Here is a 21784-nt window from a genome sequence, read left to right as displayed (position 1 = left end):
CCCTTCATCCAGGTCACTGATGAAGAAGTTGAACAAGATTGGACCCAGTACTGACCCCTGGGGGACACCGCTAGCTACAGGCCTCCAACTAGACTCTGTGCCACTGATCACAACTCTCTGAGCTCTGCCATTCAGCCAGTTCTCAATCCACCTCACTGTCCACTCATCTAACCCACACTTCCTGAGCTCCCCTATGAGGATGTTATGGGAGACAGTGTCGAAAGCCTAGAAGTTTCATTTATTGCCATTCATTTCAGATGAATACTAACACAGAAGGATTTTGGATTCTGCAGCGCCTTGTCGCCACTGGCATTTTATGCTACCTGGTCGCCCTCTCCGTGCTTCTCCAGGACTGGTGTCACTGGATTTGATACTGACACGGTTCAGGCTCAATCTGGTCTTCAAAGAAAAACTGATGTGAAAATCCCTTAATCCCCCTTCCTGCTCTGAGCCCAGGGCAAGTTCACACATCCTGACAACTGCATGCTGCAGCGTGTATTATTTTGTACTTAATAAAATTAACAGTCGCTACAGAAAATAGGATTTGAAATGACATTTTGGCCAAGGGGTCTTTCTGAGTCTGGAGATGAGACAATAGTTATGATATCAGTTCTGATCTTATTTTTTATCGCTGGTATTTGTTTGATTAACTTTCTAAATCAAGTTTATCACACTGCATATTAAGAGGCACAGGAAAAAGTAATGAGAAAGACTACATTGCTCATTTTAGATCATCTTTATCCTAACCTGTTCTCCGTGACTATAATGTGCTTATCAAACAGTTTACTGTGTTTATTTACTTACTTCAGCTTGTAAGAAGGAAGATTCAGGGTGAAAACAAAATACAAAAATGCCTCAGGTCCACTCTTTATGCAGTTTTCTCTGCAATAGGGAAACTAATCCCTTATATATGCAATACATGTTCAGCTACTATTCATCTGTTATTAATAATTTTAAAAAATTAAACTGGGAAATCATGATTCCAAACCCAGAACTCAGTGGCACAGAAGAGGTTAGTGAGTGTTATACAGATAAAATTAGTCCTTGCAGACAAACTCCATTCTGGACAATTCTGGACTACATCTATTTAATATCCCCCCAAAAGAACACCATTTTTTGGACTTACGGTTGGCTGTCTTGCTCTGATCACTCTGAGCACTGTCATTTGACTGGTTGCTTGAGACAGAGGATACGCTTGAGCTCCTGACAAAACCAAAGGCTGCCAGCTTAGCTGCTGGCAACCGTGAATAACCAGGAGGACGAAGTCCAGACTGACATGGCTTGGGGAGATTTGACTTTGCAGCATTTGGACATGGGCCTTTTTTAAGATCAACTGAAAGGAGAAAAAGAAAAAGAAATTTTTATTTAACAAATGAAACTGGGACATACTGAAGAGTACTTGTACCAACTAACTACCTGAAGTCAGTACAGAAAGTGAAGACAAGCTTTAATGGCTGCTCAGTCTGCAATGGTGTCTCATTCTTCGCTCCACCAGAAAGCCATTCTGTGAAACAACTACAGGTTGCAATAGTTTTTAAAATATGAAATGCAGCAAGAACCCATAAGGCAAAAAGTCGAAATTCCAGCAAAGTAATGTAGTACAAGCCTGTTATTTTTTTTCTTTAAATGTTATCTTCTTTCATGTTGCATCACTTTCTGATTTTTCACTTGTTATTTGCCAATTAAAAGAAACTCACATACATAGACAAACACCACACACAGCATCCGATTTTCGAAGCTACTGTAGAATGCCAGTAATTCTTCTCAAGAACACAGTACTTCTTTGTATTCTATCAAGGAAAATATTTATTTGGAATCTTCTTCCCTTCAAAATTTGCTAAAAGAAAAATGCCCTTCTCTTGCACCAAGCCTGGGAAGAAGGTCATGCCCTGATAAGGTATCCTTTTTTAACATACCACTAACCATTTCTACTGACGGACTTCACCTCACTAGAAAATATCAGCCTATCTGAATCACGTCAGCCAAGTCTCAGACAGCTGCAAGTAGCAGGTTATCAGGGATAAAGTTAGGCAACAACAATAACAGTTAGGCTATCACGTCTGGCTGTGGTAACCACTAACAGGTCATCCTTCTCCGGTTTGTGTCCTCACCAGTATTCTACTGCTCTTCCTTAGGCAAGCTTTTCTAGAAAAATCCAGAATATAGTTCCATAAATGTTCCAAGCTATCATTGTATAAGGACTAAAGTTCAGAGTTTGGTTTGGTTTGAAAGGCCTGGAAAGCAAGTGGATCTGGACCTCAACTGTACATAAAATTTGGACAGTTTCCGTTTGTATTTTTGACACTACCAGATTTCTGTTCCCTGTGGAATCCCATGGAATGAGGATATAAAAAAAACAACAACAACATAGTTTTCTAAAAGCTGATGCTGGAATGTTTAATCAGATGGGATCTGTAGGTTAGGAGACAAGGGAGCATTAGAAATATCAATGTATTCTCTCAGAAAAGGCCACAAATTCACCCAATTTCCATTCCTGTGTAGTGAACACTATTTGGGCATTAGCCTGACACATACTTCAAAGGAAGAAGTGAACATTCGTAATACTAAAGGAAAAATAGAAATTAACTGCACCGTAAAAATGTGGTCTTCACATTATTACAGTATTTAATTCTTCTGTAAACTATGTAGGTCACAGCCTTATTAATTTTAATGAAGCATTACTCTTTGAGGAGACTTTATAGAAAACAAGACTAACTCGTTCTCTGAGCAGAAAAATATTATGGGAATTTTGAAATATACTTGTGGATCTCATTACAATAATAATACTAAACTGTGTTTGACAAAACTAAGCTGCTTCTTTTGCAATAAAAATACATGTAACACCAGGCAAAAAGTAGTATTGTTTTTTTGTATAAAATACATACCTTAAAAGGCATAAAAAAATGTTACTTGTTCAATGAACAAAAGAATTTATATACTATAAACCCTTAAACCCACATCTTTTTGTAACCACTTTTCAAGAGTTCAGGCCTCCAGTAAGACTCAAGGAAACGATGTCTGACTGTAGCATCTTTACCAGACCAGAGGGGATCCTGCTATGGAGAGTAACCAAAAGGAAAATAACAAATACCTACAATGTATAATGAAAAACCGTTAAAAATCCCTGTTCATCCTTTTTTCACTGACAGGAATAATTCTGGGCTCTGATCCTGAATCCGACTTCATTAGGTCTGTGTGATGGTTGCTCACACATTGTTGTGGGTCCAGGTGCAGGTGAAGACCAATGCAGGCACATTAGCAATGAGAACAGCAAAGCTGTGATGTTTACTGTTGCTGTTTACTGCTAGCCTTGTGCAGTATTGCTTTTGCAATAGTATTTTATAGCTGGTTTACTGTTATCTTCAACGCCCCATCAAGCCAGACTTCTTCACTCCCCAATGGTAGGACTTGACATTCACGTCACATCTAAATGACTACCCAGCAAAGCAGTACAGAACCAGATCTCAACATTGTCCTTAGCAGGGTTTGCAGTTACTGCAAATCACGTCAACTGATTTTAATTATATCAATTTAGGAACAACAAAAAGTGTCCAGTGAAAGGCTTAAAGAGTCCCCAGTGCTAGAAACGACAAGCTAATTATCTTTTAGTCAGAATCTCTCTATTTGAGAGGGCTAATATCTTCCTGCACTGGCAAAAGCTGCAAGGTGGGATTCAGATTGGCTTATGCCAATGTCAGACTGTGCTTTTATTAGAGACTGGTGATCCCGTGCTCTCCTCCCTCCACAGCCAGATGCGTCCTGCCCTGCCAATGCTGACACCAACACTTCAGTGGTTGTGTGGCCAGAGCAGCTCACTTTCCTAGCTCACTGCACAGCACGTGCAAGTTAGAGCCCAGCATCAGCCTCGCCAGCTATCTATAGGACTAATTACAGGGAGGAACTGTGTGTGACAAAAGGCATACATCCCAATCACGGTGTGCAAGATGTTCTCTGTGTGGCATCAGCAGCAGGGCAAAGTCCACAAAGCCTGGTAGCGATGTGAAGCACAGGTGAGGATCTGCAGCAAGGGGCTACAAGCACTACTGCGGGGTAAAGAGTCTGCCCTGGTCAGTGAGCAACTGGAAGAAGATGTGGGACTGTCTCTTGTGGGTTTTGCAGGTTTCCAAAAGAGGCACAAACAGGCCTGCCCTAGAACAGGCTGAGAGTTCAGGTTCCTCCCTCCTAAGAACACTGGGGTGGGACTCAGAACTAAAATATCTCCATTTTAGAGCTAGGAGCTACAAATATCAAAAAACTCCTGTAGCAAATTAGGGAAAATTCTACTACAGGGTAAAAAAAGTGGTTAGAAATGGTTTTGTTTAAAAATTTGAAATGAGTTTGCCCTAGGAATGTGAGGTTCACCTGGGACTTCCAAGTCCCACCTTAACAGCAGGGAAGCCCCATGCCATGCAGCCCACACCAAGCCCCCAGGGTTCCTGTCCTCTGCACTGCAGAGGGAGGAACCAGTCTGCAGCCAGCAGTGCGCTGAGCACCATGGGCAAAAAAGGAAGCCCAGCAGTTAACAGCCCTGATGGGCTGCCTGTGGCACAGCTGCCAGCACCCAAGAAACACAGCATCCCGCAGGGCACTTAGCAAGACGTGGGACAGCCTTGTGCCAAAACCCTGCCAGCGGTTTCATCAAAGAAGAAGAAAATCATCAAAATCAGGATGTGTTTGGTGACAAGTTTCGGTGTCTTGCTCTACCTTTTCTTCAAAATCATTCTCCCAGATCTGGGCGGATGATTCAGTGGCTTTTCTCACAGTTTTGTGCTTTTGGAGTTTTCAGTTTTGTCACTACAATTCAGATTTCCCCTAAACTGACAATATTTTGTATTTTGAGCTCATCATCATCCTTAAATCATTTTTGACTTCTCATTTTAGTAATCCAGCTCTGTCGTACTCTCTGTGACACAAGTACCTGAGGGTACAACATTATCCTCATTAGGGATGCATATGAATCCTTAAAGATAAGTCAGTTTGTGCCTTCTTTCTCATTAATATACATACAACATCAGCCTATTGTACTTATTTTCTGTTCTAAATATCATCAAGTTTTATGCTGCATAATCTTTTTTTATTTCTGTTTCTTAGAAGTATAGAAGGACTCCTGCAAACAAGGTCTGGAAGTTCAAAATGAAAATTGTTTTAATAAGCAGTTTTCTTTTTAATAAAAATCTGCCAAAATAAGCATAAAAATTGGCAAAAATATTTCCAGCTGTCTGACTGCCTGAAGCTAATTGTAGAATTAAGTATTGTTGTCTGTATGGCACACAAGCAATTTTTCTACAACACTTCAGCTGTTCCCATCTAGGAACACAAAAACATTTTGAGGTAGCAATGGATTGACACAAAACAGATGTGCCTGGGGAGCCTAAAGAAAAGTCTGAGGTATCCTTTTTCTGCATCCATACTGCACATGAAACACATCTCCATGCACATATATAACTAAAGTGCATCTTTCAAGTAACTTCTCTGTGAAATCTGAAATATGTTTTAGCCAAAACAAATGAAAAGTTAAAGAAATGAGTTACACAAGTGTGTTCATATGAAAAAAGTAACAGTTCAGTACTTCAGCTCCTTTCCACAATTCATGGATCCTAGGCAATCCTTTTATTTTTATTTATTTATTTATTTATTTAACATGCATTTTTCTTAAAACTTTAATCATTAGGTGTCATTTTCTCTCAGAGATCTCAGCTACTTTTATTGTGTGCTGTAAACATCATTATTCTCACTTCATATTGGGGAATCTGTGGCAAAGAAGTTATCTGCAAGGTCACAGAATTAGTCAGGGATAATACAAGCAGTTTTTCAAGGCACCTCAGAGTTAACCCAATCTTTAATACCTTTGGAAATTGAAAACAATTCACCCAAATAAGAACCCTATTCGGTTACCACTGCTCTAGTGATTTCCCTGTTATAGTCACAACGACTTTTCTCTGAACAAGAACTGAGGAATGTGACCTTAAAGTGGGGGCTTTATAGTTTTCACCCACATAATGGTCAGCAGGTTGTGTCCAGCCCTCCTGATGGTCTCTCATCCAAATACTATCAAGCCTGGGACAGTTCAGTTCCAAAGGCAAAACAGTTGCCACTGCTGAACATGAATTAATTTCTGATCAGCCAGACCACCATCATATGGTAGGAAAAGCTCAGCTCCTCCTGCTTCGGGTTTCAATGCCCAAAAAAGCTGCTCTGTGCCTTGCCAATTCCCAGACAACCAAAGGCTGTTTAGCACATTCACACCACCCCAAGAATTTGTCAGCTTGTGCTTAATTCAAACTACAAATGCCTGTGTTTGCTTTTTAGCTGAAGTGCAAAGCAGTGACATCCCACAGAAGGTGCCAGCACAGGAAGTGTCATGGTGTCTGAGATGCACTTACTGCATTTTTGACTGAAAGCCCAGAGCAGCAAGGCCATATATTTCTATTTCTATTATATATTTCTATGTTCAGCATGATTTAGAAAGTTGCTGCCTTCATCTGTGTGTCCCCTTCCCAGGTAGAGTCCAGCTTCAAGTAACTCCCTGTAGAGAGGAGGATGGATGGGGGGATGGACATGTGGATGGGAGGCTCTRTTCAGAAGAGAATATTCTTCTGAGAGAGAGATCTGAGCAGTCCCTTGGTGAGACACAGGAAAAGTGGCTAGATAGCCTGAGTTAGGGTCCCACAAATAATATGGAGGCCACGCAATCCCGGCTGCTTGTTCTGGGTGCCACAAGGTGTTACACAGGACCAGTAACAAAGATAATATTGATGTAGCCTCAGATTACAGTTTCCTGTCGTTCCATTGACTTCTGGAACCAGAAGGGCACTTGAAGACCTTATATTGACATTAGGTGAATATCACCATGCAAGATAGTGTGCAAGCTGATGATAATTAGATTGAGAGCCAATTAGATTATGAAGTATCTTTAAATTCTTTTGGATGATCAAGAAATTTGGGGTAGTGGGATTTTAAAATGCCAGATTTTCACAATTCTGAACTGCTGCTGTTAACTCTTAGCTGCTCTGTTCCCTCACCACTATCCATGGAGACAAAACAGAACAGTAATCCCAAAGTTAGAGCGTGTCGCAACCGCACACCTGTAAGCTTTCTTCTAGCAGCCAGTCTTTAATCACAGTTTTCCATGAACAAGAAGAAGAAGGGTCAAGAGAAGCTTGATAAGAATAGGTAAAGTCTTATGAGAAGTTGTCTCAGAGGTTAATTGGGCAGAAATCTCAGGAAGATGGGCAAAATGTATCTGTCTTGAAGAATGGTGATAATCCCCTTACAAAGATGTCACACAATGAATAGCTCTGTCCTTCCAGCTGCTTTGCTCCCTCTCCTATTGCATGTTATCTTCTCAAGTAAGGTTTCCTTGGGCTTGTCTCCTTTCATCGCTGCATGTGCCTATCAAACTCTTGACCTGCTCTTTTTCATCATCCACTCTCCTTCATTTTCACCTTCTCCTTTTCATTTCACCCACAGAACAACTATGGAATTGCATTAAATCCTTTCTATTTCCCAGCACACCATGAAAATGCATCCAGTCACATCTTCTACAGTTGAGTAACACAGATGTAGTCTATAAGCACACAGTAGTTAAACCTTACTTCAGCATTTGTTTTCTACAGTACACAGATCATTACTGATACCGTTCGTATGACTGTCAGCAGAGTTATAACTGAGTTATAACGTGATATAGAACAACACAGTCATATAGACAATCCTTCTGATAAGATGTGTTTTGGTTCTTTGAAAAGGCAATAATTGCTGGGAGCAAAGAGGTGGCATGTGGCGATATGGTGATGGTGATAATGTCATTAGCAAAACTCTGCTGAAGAGATGCATGACTCTCATTGAGGCATGTTATTTTTCTTTATGAAATACAATCAGATTGCTCTCCCAGAGAAAGCAGACAGTGCCAACTGAAACCATTATAAATTTTAGTGGGAATAGAGAATATTTTCCTCTCTGAATTCTGGCCTTGTCTCTCTCCTGACAGCTCAAATCCAAGTCTGTCAGATTGCAAACGCAGGAAATAAGCATGCAGCTGGAGTCGCAGTAATGAAACATTTCAGGAAGTAACCTCAAAGCCCCTTTTCTATCATCAAATCTCATTTGCTTGTTTAAGTATTAGGTATTCCTGAGAATCAACATGAAAGCAAAGCTCAAATCCTACCAGGAGAAACCTTTAGACATATTGTAACATTAATGATGAGCTACAAATACACAAAAATATGAGTATTTTTGTGTGTGTCTGAGTAAATCAAAAACATTGCTTTTCTGATTTATATATAAATGGTACCYTTAACAAGATTTGACTTGTTTAGAAATGAGAGGGGCTGCTAGACCCTCAGGACTGGCAAATTTAATACACAAAGAGCTGATAAGGAAACAACATTTCATTAACTCATCCTTTGAGAAAAAATTACCATAAATAATAGTGGAAAAAGAGTAGAATTAAGTGAAGTTTTAATTATGAGATCTCTGTTTTACTTTTCAAAATCAGACATTAATCCCATAAAAATAATCAGGTAATTAATGTAAATACTAACTTGTGTGTTCTAAAAAGTCTTTATAACCAAGGAAACCATAYTCATAATTTATACGTTATAGACACAGTATCCTTTAATGCTTGTTTTGAATTACATGTTTCCCTTAGAAAGAGCAGAGTCAATTTATATAAAATAAACAAATATTAAGCTTTCAGAGACATTAATGTACCTTTAAATACACCACAATTCAACAACTTGCTATGTTTTCTACAGTGCAGAATATTTTTCCTTATAGTAGGAATGCCTGTCTCACCCATCCAATATAGAGCATGATCTAAAGAACAGTGTCATTCAATAAGGAAATCACAGCCCATGCCAATACATGTGTCGAATGTCCTACAGATGAAGAATGATCACTGCGCCAGTCACATTTTAGATATCACACTTGGTGAATCACAGGATCATTCATTATCATTTTATTTTCTACTTGTCATGTCTTAAAACTAACAATACCCTTAATGTACTTCTGGTGCTTGCAGTCCATCACAGCAGTTCATGGATTTAATTATCAATTACTTTAGAGTCATTTTTATGAGAATTAGTATGATACAAGGGCCAAACCACTCAGCTTATCAGTGCTGCTTAAGCATCCTGCTACATTATGAAAGGCATGGCAGAGGGAAATAAAATCCTCATTATGAGGCACTGCTTCTGTCCTCAATACTGTGGCATGGCAATTTCATTTTTAAAGCCTCACTGGTACCTCACACTTTGTCACTAGATGGCAACTGGCTAGATCCTTCTATTTCCATTACCCCAGGGCAGGACTGAAATCCCTAACAGGTTTGCTGGATTAAAAGTTCAGGATCCAGCTGCAAAAGATACTGATTAGCATTACTGACGGCAGTGCCCCCGGTTCTTGCCATAGCCAGTCAAATCCTCACACTCCAGAGCAGCCACGAGCAAAGCTCTTACCAGCACCAGTTCCTTTAGGCTGACCATTTTTTCATGCATTTTGCTTGCTTTTATTTGTAAATATGACTCTAAGCTGTATTTAATCCTGTTCTTCAAATATTGCATCAAAAATATTAATGCAGACTAAAGTAGCTTAATACCACATCAAGCTGCCAAATTAAGGGAAATAGGATGACAGAAAGCTGGAAAAAAGGTGTTGACTACCTTAAAACAATTGGCTTGATATGGTCCGTATGACCCATCTAGATACAGGTACACCTTGCTGATCTGATAGATTAACACTGCTGTGTGTCTCAGTTCTCTTGATGAGATGGAATATGTTGCACTAGGTCCATTTTTTTTACTCTGCCCAAAGAGCATATTTTTAGCGAATCCAGTACCTATTAAAGCGCTTCCTTGCAAAAGCAGCCTTGAGCTGCAGGCCCCCACCAGCCACCCTGTCAAATCGCACTCGACTCCGCTCTGAGTTAGCGCCTCATGAGCTCTGATGCGGGGCTCTTTTATGAGCAATTCATTCTTTTTGAAAGAAATTATTGAAGATTAAAAGACTGATATGCTGGTTTATGAAGCCATACGATGTTGAGGGAAAGAATTGGTCATTTGAGGTATACAAGGAAACAGACTATGAGCAAGGCAGATGTGATTATCAACCAATCCTGAATGGATAAACAGGAAATAAAATGCTGAAAATAAGAGAATGTAAAGGAACTCATAGAAGTTATCAGAAATACATGAAAGATCAATAAGCGCAGCTGGCAGATCATCAGAGCACAATAGGAAGTACTTTGCAACAGAATAAGATACTGCAGAAAAATTAAACAAGTTCTTCACCTCACAAGGAAAATGGAGGTGAGATGCCAGAAATGAAAATAATGTGTCCTGGGGAGGACAGTGAAAAACTGAAGACATTAGCAACTTCTCCAGAACAAGTCTTGGGTAATTTAAAAYCAATAAAAACAGTCAGAGCCCAAAGACCAGATGGGACACACTTTGGGAACCTGAATGAGATGGCAGACAGATTATTGGACTAACCAGAATTATCTTTAACAGTATCTTTGAAACAGCAAGGTATTAATAGACGAGAGAAACAAACAAAATAGCATTCATAGGAAGAAAGTTATAGAGAGCTAAGAATTAAATATTCTTCCAGAGCAGGAAAGATCCAAAGAAACTATCAGTAATAACATTAAAAAAAAACTTTAGAAAACTTTAAAGAAACAGGAATTGATTGGCAAGAGCTAGTGCAATTTCCTCATGTATACATCTCATTCACTGGAATTTTTAAAGGCAGTATTACAGAAAATAAACAGGATTGAGGCAGATACTGCTTAGATTTTAGAATGTCATTCAATACAGGAAGACAGTAAATTAGTACATACAAGGCAAGCTCCTATATGGATAAAGAAATATCTAGAGAAAAGTAATGTCCGCAGTAATCAGTGATTCAGGATAATTAAGTTGGATAACTAAAAATCAAGGCAACATTCATTTCTGAAGATCAGACAAGACACTGGATTTGTTAATAGGACGTGTATATTCCTCTCATATCTATCTCCCAGACTTGCTCCTATTGTGCAATGGCTTAACCTAGTCATACTCTGAACTTGCAGCCTCTTGCAGTTTCATTTAAACGGGGCATGGGATCCAATTGCTCTCTGCACCTCTTTCCACATGATGAGCACTGACTGAACTCTACTCCCAACGCTGAACTGAATTTTACTACCCCAGGGTGTAATCTCAGAAATTACATACAGTTGAGTTTGGTCAGCTTCTGCAAATGGCATCAATGTAGATAAACTCCAGGTGCAGAGACAGTAGGGGATAGTGACAAGGGGCACTGGGTTACAGAAAAACTTGATTTTTCTGATAAACCATAAGCCCTGGCAACTTGTATTACTGACTTATACTCTCTTCTCAGAATAAGTCAAGATATTCATCTTCGTCAATTTTCATTCTGCCTCTTAATTTCTTGTGCAGTTTAGTGTGGAGAAATGGATGCTGGGGAGACAGACAGTGATCTTTTTCAAATACATAAAAGGCAGCTGCAAAGAGGAGGGGACCCCCACATCCACTTCAGATAGGAGAGCAAGTAACCTGCAACAAAGGAGATCAGGTGAAATATTAGGGAAAATTATTAACTCCAAGGTAGGTGATGCATTGGAGGAGCCTGCAGGATCTCTTATATTGGAGGGTTTTATGAATAGATAAATGTCTATCAGAAGGAACCCGGCCCCAAGGCAAGAGGATGGACCGTATGACACCAAGGCATTATCCTTTATGACTATTTTCTAACTATCTGTGCAGACTTGTAGGCTGTTAAACAGCTGCTGTGTTTCACCCTGGCAATGACTGATTTTCAGTGAGCTTGCTGCTGCTTAAATATACATTGTTAAAACCTCCAAGATTTTCCAGGTTGTAAAGAAGTGCACTGTAGAAGTAATTATCTCTGTCTTGTGGTGTCAGACACTTCCCCCTCTGGTTTTTCTCTTGCTCTTCCCTCCCCTGTAATTCTGCCCAGGGTCATGTTGTGTCCTGCATTGTGGCTGGAAGCAAGAGGTATTGGAGAAGATGTCTCCAAAGAGGTGTGCACCAAGGCTTCAGAGTAGCTCTGTGCTAGCACAGCTGAACACTGCTAAGGCTTCAGAGAAGAACATAGGGGACTGGCATATTCAGATTGAAAAACTGGGTCTTCATGATAGAAGAAAATGTTACATTATCTTCCACAGGGCAAAAGCAAAGATTTTTTCAGGCCTTTAGAAGGAGGAGGAAGATGAAAAAAAGCTGTATGAGAATTATCTCTGAAATTGATCCTCCTTCTTTGGCAATGAGCTGTTAAACAAACTTCTGTGCAAGCCCCAGACTCCCTAGTCAGCCTTGCCTCAGGTTAAAAAAAACACACCTCAGAGAGTGCTATTAGAGCTTTGTAGTATCAGGTCAAGATATTGCTCATTTTGTGATATTTCTGCCTGAAAAAAATCTTTTTGGTGACTATAGTTAAAAGAAAGGAGAAAAAAAAGATCATACTTTACCTGAAGCATCAGGATGATAGAGGCTGGGAGCACTTGTCATTTCTCCTGGCTGATGGAGACAGCTACCTGAGGATCTTTGACTTGCAATGAGAATTCTGCTCTTTGCAGATGGTAACCTTGAAACTGCACCCAGTCCTAACTGTGGCTTAAGTATCATGGCAGATCGATAAAAACTCGGTGGGACCTCATAGTGAGTATATGGTGGAGGACAAAATTCGTCTTTCGCAGGCCTTTCCCCAACCTACAAAAAAATAATTAAAACAGATATTATGCAATAAAATTATGTATCCAGAGAATACGGAGCTCTCAATGGCTTATAAAGGCTAATTTTCCCTCCTCATGAGTCTTGGCTTCATACCACTGCAAAGTAAGCATCACTTTCAAAAAGTGATGGTCTAACCATATGAATCCCTCTCCATGAATACAGGTGTTCCAGTCACAAGACACAGCCAAATCCAAATAAARGCTTGATCTCTTCCCCCTCGAAAAAATAAACAAATAAATAAAAAGCTTCAAATAGTGAAAATGAAGTTATTGTTAAGTCTGGAAAGGTGAGATTAGTTAAAGAGGCAAATGCACCAAGAGAGTGGGTAAGTGGAATTTTTATTAGAAGTTATTTAAAATATTTCTCATTGAAATGCAATCTGGGGGGAGTCTGTTTTCATTTAAATAGTTATAAAGACACTTGAAGGTATTTTAAGTTCATTTTATCAGAAAAATGGTATTGTTAAATTGTTTATGTGCGAAAAAACGTCCACATGTTCCTACTGTTCACACGTTCACTATATTCACAGTAGTCTATGTCACTGAGGTTTCTGAAAAGTGACACAACTTTGGAGGAGTGCAAGTTTCTGTAGGTTATTATTTTCAGAGTGCTCATGGAGTATTACAAATCAGAGCTATAAAACGCAGCTGAGCGGGGGAGAAAAGCAAATTTGCCAGTGTAAAACATGTACTGTTTATCATAAATAGATGTTTCTTTGCTAAAATTAGTGACAGACCTCTGAGTATTTTAATGGGAATATATTGTGAGGACAGCATAGTTAAGCCTCAAGCTGGAAGTTTTTCAAGTAAACTGGATGTTACCCGAGAATTTAGAGTCAAGAATGAGCTGGTTCCCTGCTTCAGCCCTTGAACCTTCCTCCACGTGAGCGGGGCCCTGGCTCGGGCCGTCAGCCAGCGTGCTGTTTGCCCTGACTTGGGGCGACGGAGCAGAGCCACGGCAGGAGCTCACTGGGCCTCCACCTCGCTCATTTGCTAAGATCTGTTTGTTCTTCATCCCTTGCCTAACGGTCTTGGGTAGAGTCCAACTACTGCAGAATTTTCTTATAAAATATAAAATCATAATAATTTAGCAAGGATGCACTTAATAATTTTTCAGTGCACCCCATTTAGGCCAGAGAAAAAAGTAGGCTTAGGAAACAGGAAATCAGGGCTAGATTTGTTTAAAAATTAATCAAAAAAGCGCCACAGGCTACCTAGGAAGAAATGCAACTGCCAATTAATTAAGTCTGTTGTAAGCTATGATGCATATAATATGCCAAATCAGTTTCTGTTTAGCAATTATAAGCATTTAGAACATGCACTTGAACATTAGCTATAAAAGCTTTGAACCTAGCTGCTTCTTGAGCTTTAATCCTAATTTAGCAAATTTTTAATATGCTAAAAGATACAAAACTGGCCTTAAACTATTACTAAGTTTAGAATCTTTAAGGCTTTTGCACAGGAAACTAGGAAGACAGATACAAGAGATATTGAGCATTATAATTTTGCTCTATATTTTTCACTATTTTTGCAGTCCTGTTTTCTTCAATTAGATCTTTCATTTTCCTTTTTTATTATATTTCTATAACCTATTTCTACAAGTTTGGATGCAGGTTTTTATTGTTTATGTATGATTCTCTGCTCTTATTTTCAACTTCTGTATATGAGATTTTTTTCCTGGATAAGATTCATTTACATTTTTCTCCCTGATGAGCTTATTTCAATGAGATTTCATTATATACTTCCTATCATCTTATATTTAACTGGCAGTGAACATACCAAGGCCAAGTTTTTCAGTATAAGAAATAGAGAAAAACTTTAAATATAGAAACCATGCATTTTTGATAAACTGGGTTAGCTTAGACAAACCTTCAGTCACCTCACTTTTATCTTTATTGATACTATGCTACAAATAACACAGAAGGACCACAAACATGCACACAAAGACAATCACAAGCCTAAAACACCTTCTCAGACTGAGGAAACTGAGAAGGATTTGCCCAACTATTTTTCAGGAAATAGATTTGTTTTTTAAAGAGTTCAATTTGCAGGGAGACATAAACTTGCTATGAAGACACAATCCTTTTTATTATTTTGTATTTATCATCAAATTGATGAAATGTGTAATTCAATTGGCCTCAAGAGAATCACGTGCATTTATTGATTATCAGGCCATTTCAAAGCTGTTTAGAAAGATTTGGACTCATATGAGTCCTGTTAGCATTCTGTACTAGATTTTTGTATGAGAGACTTTTAAAGAAAAGAGCTGTTGAGGCCTGTTAACTAAAAATAAGGACTCCCTTCAGTTCACAATTTTATTGTGTGTGACTGTACATTTCCCACGCACTCCATTTAATGTAGGTGTTAGAAAGAGCTGGAAACTCTATAGCAAATCTGCGAAAGATACAGCAATTTCCATAACCTGGGTGATTCTAAGCAGAACTGGCAACACTGCCAACAGGTACAGTTGTTCGCCACTTGCCTTCATGTAACTTTGTTTATAACACTGTCAAACCTTAGTGCCTCAAGCAGAATTTTTCTTGTCAAGTGCCTGCTTCAGGCAATTATTTGGGAAAAGAGTCAGCAAAACTGGTTCAGTCATTTCAGATAATGAGATTAGGAAAAAAAATATGTTGTTTTGCCTATATATAAAACCGCTTCCCCTACCCCTTTCAACAGACCTTCCACTTCAACAGGCTTCAGTCCATGCTCTCTGGAGGAGAAAAAGGCCCATGCAGGAGAACTGCCCCAAATACACTGCACAGAGGTGGAGTTTGGATAGGACAAGCACAGTCCTAGGAGAAGCAGGCAGGAGAGCTGAGGATTGGCTAATCTCCTTATGGAGCCCTGACTGCAACCACGGCTCTCAGCAGCATCTATAGCAGTAAATAAAACGGGCCAAAGCCCACTCTCTGGCATGGCATGGATCATATCCATGTGAGTAAAGTCTCTCACCCTCCAGAACAGGTGGGTCTCATCCACACTGCTCTCTGGAAACAGCCTCTGACCCCTGCTGCTTCCCAAGCTGTGCTGGGTATTGCCTGGGGGACCTTACGCTGGCACAGGTGAACAAGGAGCTGGGGAGTGTAGTCAGAGTCCAACAATATGGACAGCTTCATGTGAGACTTGGAAACTGTGCCTTCACACTGTGTAGTTCACTAGCAAGGTTATAGCCTTTGAATCTCACAATTTGGTTTGTTACTTCTCATGGAGGTAAGTGGGAACACAGAGAAAAAGCAGCCACAAATTCCTGCTGGCACTTACTGAAAGTGGCAGAGGTCCACACTAAAATGGGCAACCAACACTGCGATGAAGCATGTGGACAGCAACACTCTGACCTGGACAAAGGCATTTTTTTCAGTTTGTTTTTCACTTTGAGGGTTTTTCTATCTTTTTTTGACAAAGATATTTATGAAAGATCTACAGTCATACCATGTCAATATTCCAAAGAAAAGCACTCAAAGAGCTGAAAATGCCAAAATTAAGGCTGTCCATTTAATCTTAATTCAATCCTTCATGAATATACAGCCTTTAGCTGCACAGCTGAACTGCCTCCAGACCTGAGCTAGAATTTCTGCCTGGACTGCACTGTTAGGGCTGAAGCACACCCAGCACAAGGAGTCCAGCAGACCCTTCCCTGCACAGAGAAATGCCTTGAGTGTTCTCCAGATAGTTCTTCAGGTCTTGCCTTGGAGCCTGGTGCCTTGCACAGAACCTTCCTATTTTTTCCAGATATTGGCTCTGAAAAGTGAATTTAATTGTTCCTCCCATTTAGCTGAAGGGTGCTCAGAGATTACAGGTCTGACTGATAGCAGTTACTAACACCCTTTATCATAACTATAGAGAGCGCTATAAAATGTTAATCAAAGCCTTTCAAAGCCCCAAATGGATCTGGGAAACAGGGCAGCCTGGGAACTTTTCCACCACAATGGCAATGCCAAGTAGTCRTCCTGCCCCAGCACCTCCTCGTCTCAAAAGTTCTGAGTCTTCAGCACTGTGCATTTGCCAATGTGATTTTGATATATCTCAAACCATCCTAATTGTTTTCCTCTGGTTACACATCAGTCATCTGCCCTTAACCACTACTGTGCACAGCTGCTCTTCTAAGGATCTGTCCACTTGCATAGATCAATCTTTTTTCCTTTCTCTTGAGCCATGCTGGAGCCAGATCAGTGCCCGTTGCCATGCCCTTATTATCAGGGGGTTAAGGTACCTGCTGTTAGAGTGGCATCACAAGAGAGCACATTCCATCCCCTGCTAACAGCTGCTGCTCCTATGACTCCTAATTCCTAATGACTAGTAGGAATCAGTAGCTTAATGAAAACTCATAATACAAACTATAGTTTGTTTGACTTTTCCTTCCCAGTGTCTCCTCCAGCCAGCCCAGTGTTTCTGAAGAACCTTGGGTTCAAACTTTTCCCCCTTGATATATCTACCCAAAACTATATTGCTTGGTGAAAGTGGGGTGCTTTGGACCTTCTCCATCAATGTTCTCTTTGTGTCATTTTTTCCTAATCCTAGTCTAGAGTAAACCACACTGCAGACCTGCCACAACCTGACTCCTTTTCATGCTAAGAACAGTCCTCAACAGCGCACAGAAATTGCTCATCTCCACTCCCAACTCTGTCTGTTGATCGTGCCTGATTATCTGAACCCCAGCTGTATGGGCTACAGGCTCTTATGGCCTTTAAGCCRTCACACCACTCTATAAACAGCCAAGCAGCTGCACAGTTTTGGTTATTTTGGCTTTAATTTCAGTTGCCATCCATTGCAGGCTGCCACAGACATGCCCACAATGATGAGCACTGTCCTTTCTGTGTTTGGCATGAGATGGTGTTCTACAGAAAACTATAATCCATGATCATTTCACTAATCACTAGAGTGCCTCTTAACATGCATGCCAAAAAGGCCAAGCTACACTCACACAAGATATCTTAATTTGGATATTTGCTGGCTTTTGATTGTTGACACTGTCATCTTATGTGATACTTTAATGCTGTTCCCTGTACAAAAACTGTACACAGAATGAGATGGGCATTAAAGGAGTCTCAATAACACACCATGAGACACACAGCAAAAAAAATAAAACTTAGTATGTATATTTTTTAGAGTCATTCAAATTAAATACACTTCTGTGATCTTCAGTATTTATATAAAATGCTTGGTTGCTGAGCTATCATGTGTTCCAAGCAGCAGATCCAATGACATATCACAGATCCAACTATAACTCCCTCTTCTCCATCTTTTCTCCACCTACCAAGCAATGTCAACCTTCCTCCACTGTTCTCACCTCCCAGCAGGGATGTGCTGGGAATCAAGACTCCTGCCCAAATTATCAAGGCGGAGGACACACAACTAGGTACCAGGACCCAGAATTGGTCAGAAGAAGTTCCTTCACTTTTTGGGTGCTCAGGAATATTTTCTGGGGAAAGGAGATTTCTCCTTGAAGATTCTGGTCAAAATAACAAACCACTTTAAAACGAATGAAAAGAAAATCTTTTCCTGCATGATATATATTACCTAACATGAGCTTTGAAAGTCCCTGGTTTTCTGTAGAGCTAAACAGAAGGGAATTAATTGAGTCCTCTAGTGTTCTGTCTGCAAATATGTGCCAAGTTTCCCATTAAGGAGGAAAAGTCTCTGTTTGTGGGCAAATTACATTCATTTCCCAAAGCTATTCCTTCAAGAAAAAATAGTTCCATTCATGGATATACTCAAACTGCATGTCTTTTGCTTTTCAAACATCCCTATTTATAGTACTAGCAGGTGACTGTTTTGCTGGGAAACATTACAGGAACACAGTGACAACTTCCAGTCAAGTCACAGATCAGTCACCACAACAGGGTCAGTGCCAGAAACAGTTAAGTTCATTTCTAATGATCACACATTGCCTGGATTTAGGACTTTTTCTCAATTGAGGGTTGGGAACTAACTTCTGGCAGCAACAAGTAAGCAAATGAATACCACCTGGCATACAAAAGAGGTTGTCAAAGTTACCTCCTTACCTCCTGCAGAAATTTTTCACTCATCGGACCAAAATGATGGCCAGGGGGCCTAATTCCTGACACCACAAGTCCAGAACTGAAGATCCGTGGCTTCTGGAGGTCAGGTTTAAATTTGTCATACAGGATGCTGGGGGGCTTCACATCACCTCCGTTTGACGCCTTCTCTTCCTTAGAGATGGGCATGCCACATGCCGGGGTGCCGTACGACAGCCCCGCAGAGGCAAACGAAGGGTCAAGCTGGTCTATTGAATGAGGGTTTCTTCTAATATAAGTGATGATTTTAGGTCTTACATGTTTGGGCTTGGGCATGGCAGGCTTCATCTCGATGCTTTCTTCTAGCTTTTCACTGCTGTCACTGTCCACATCCGCCTTATCTGTGAGGGAGCCCTTGGAGTGGACCAGGATAGGTTTTGGGATTGCACTGCTGCAAACAGTCTTGATAGGCACTTTAGGGGATATGCTTAACAACTGCGTGCTGTCGATGGGAGGTAGGACTGAGGAGGGTGACAGTTTGTCAACATGAAGTGCATAAAGGTTCTTCAGATTACTGTTTGCTAGCGCAGGCTGATTAGTAACATTCAGAGTTGCCACTGGGCGCAAGGGAGTTGGAACGCATAAAAAGGCATCAGCCTTCGCTGCAATCTTATAGTTCTCTGGTGCTTCGTATGAAAGGTTTTTCTTTGCAATAGCTGTCTTTTTACTCTGAACTGAAAAGCTTGAGATTTCCACATCACTGTCCTCGTTGCTACACTGTTCATTTGACACCATTTCTGTACGCAGCACTCTGGGCTGATCTGAGAGATCAGAAGCTGGCACAGCAGCATCTTCACTGTTTCCTTTGACTGGCATCAGTTTATTCTCATTAACTTTCAAGGGTTTGCTGTCAGGTAGATTAATGTCATGTATAAGAGATACTTGCTCACCAACCGTTTCAGTGCAACCTGTGTCAACTTCACATAAATTTTCATTTTTTCTAAGTGTATCTTTGCCACTGGATTTGCTATCACAAGTAAGTGGGAATACTGATTCCACTTCTTTGTCAGTGAAATATTCCTCACTAATAGTTGCCCTGTTGTCACTCTCACTTCCTCCTCCTGCCCCATGCATGGTGTTGTTATCACTTAGCAATTTGTCATCGGGGTGGGTGACCACCTGGCTTGACAATGGATCCTCTACTTTATTACAGATGTCTGGAAAATGGGAAGCTTGAAATTTTGATACATCAGATCCAGAACCTTTCTTTTCTTGCATTATTGTACTTTCCTCTTTTTGACATCCTAGAAATTCTACCAGCATAATTCTCTCAATCTTTTGTTGACATATGTTTTTAGATTGTAGAGATGGTACGGTCTTAAGCTCCAGCTTTTTACTTTTATCACCCTGACCTAACTGTGCTTCTGATTTACTAGCAGTCTCATTGGGCTTAATAGCTGAATGTAGATCAGCATGAGAAGTTTGCAGTGTGCTTTCAGTGTCAACATTTGGTACATTTTGCACATCCATTTGGATTTCTGGTTTAGATATTTTCTTGTTTCCTGAGGTAGATGGTTTAGAATGAAACACAATATTTTCCTCTGAGGTATTGTCAAGTGGATGAAACACCATCCCAAGAAAATGATCTGTGGATGTTTTTTGTGATTTCTCTGTATTTCCAATCAAATGATGTGACCTGTCTATGGAATCCAATGATGCAGAAAGCAAACGCTTACACGACACACGGCCAACACATTCTTTTGCAAATGTTTCAGTTTGAGCAGGAAACTTACTTGATCTTCCCAAAGAAAGCCTTTTTATTCTCTCCATTTCCACAGTCCTGGCCATTTTACCCTTAGAAAAACTCTGGGTAGAGTCAGTATCACCTTTTGAAATAATCTCCAGATTGGCATCATTTGTGCTGCTTTTCAAGTTGGACAGACTTTGTCCTCGGCTGATTCTGATATGCCTCGATATATCCCTTGCTTCACTGGTCCTACCATCTTTCCCCATTTCCCTGTTTGAGGTAGGAGACAGCTTACTTTCCTGTACACTTGTGTCACAGGTTTGAGACTCTTTAAAGGCCAGAAGTTTATTCTGCTCTGTACTCAGATGAGTAACCTTTTCTGATCCCCCAAGATGTATATTCCCACTCTCATCTGTCAAACCACATTTCTTGGCATCACCTTCAGTGGTYCTAACTTTTGTCACAATTTGATTGGCGTTGGTATCCCCCACGTTTACTATGCTTTCATTATTATTTTTTATTTCGCTGCGGTTGTCTTGAAGCTGAGTGTAACATGACTTGTTTGGAATTAATGGAGCACTCATTTTGAGCCTTCAGGTGACTGCTTTTTTGGCAGTCCTAATTAATGAGAGGGCTTTCTGTCCACTATTAGGTTAACTATTATTCATGCTTCAGTTACACRTTTAAATTACAAACAGTAGAAAACTCCTTGTCAAAAAACTTGGAGTCTCTTGTCAGAGTCACATTTTTGTGCTGCTCAGTCGTTTTCAGTGCAGCTTCTGGACCCAGGAAATCTTTATGACATGCGGTAGAGAGGTTCAACGAAAGCAAAATAGGTCTGTCAGGTTCCCTCTGAATGAGAGCCAGTTACTCCAGCCAACCTACAAGAAAGGGAACAGACAACATTACACTGATGTCATGAATTATGCTAACTAAAACAAAGTTAAAATCAGCAGCACTCCCTGGTACATTCCCAGGTTTGAATGCTTTAAAATACTTTAGATACTATTTCAGCCATAGCTTTGCTCACATCCAGATTCCTTGTGTAGCACAAATCTCTGATTATTAAAGTTATGCAGTTATAACTGTTCCAGTTAGAAGAATGATTGCTACTGTTTTTAAACCACAGAGATTAACAACTGGAAATAGCCATGAATAGCTAAGTCAAGATGGTACCTACATCAAGGGTCTGAGCACTTTTATATTGATATAATAATGTCTTTATTAAACCAAGAGCCACTACTGATGCATTTAAAGCAACACAGTATAGACAAGCCATTAATAATAAAACTCCAGCTTCATTAGGGGACA

The 21784-nt window shown here is 40.1% G+C and overlaps 1 protein-coding gene across 1 annotated transcript in view; it reads right to left on the bottom strand.

The window, feature by feature from the left end:
- The window catches only part of MTUS2 (microtubule associated scaffold protein 2), a 208283-nt gene extending 186963 nt beyond the window's left edge, over nucleotides 1–21320 (bottom strand). Inside the window, exons 1-3 of the mRNA XM_026074597.1 lie at nucleotides 18754–21320; nucleotides 12485–12725; nucleotides 1127–1333 (exon numbers count right to left, since the gene is read on the bottom strand). Of these exons, the coding sequence (XP_025930382.1) occupies nucleotides 1127–1333; nucleotides 12485–12725; nucleotides 18754–21057 (2752 nt within the window). The 5' untranslated portion in view covers nucleotides 21058–21320. The remainder of the gene's footprint in view (nucleotides 1–1126; nucleotides 1334–12484; nucleotides 12726–18753) is intronic.
- Nucleotides 21321–21784: the final 464 nt, after the last annotated feature.

The sequence above is a fragment of the Apteryx rowi genome, unplaced genomic scaffold (assembly GCF_003343035.1).
Source record: "Apteryx rowi isolate R43461 unplaced genomic scaffold, aptRow1 scaffold_391, whole genome shotgun sequence".
NCBI lineage: Eukaryota > Metazoa > Chordata > Aves > Apterygiformes > Apterygidae > Apteryx > Apteryx rowi.
This window is presented reverse-complemented; position numbering and strand designations above follow the sequence as displayed.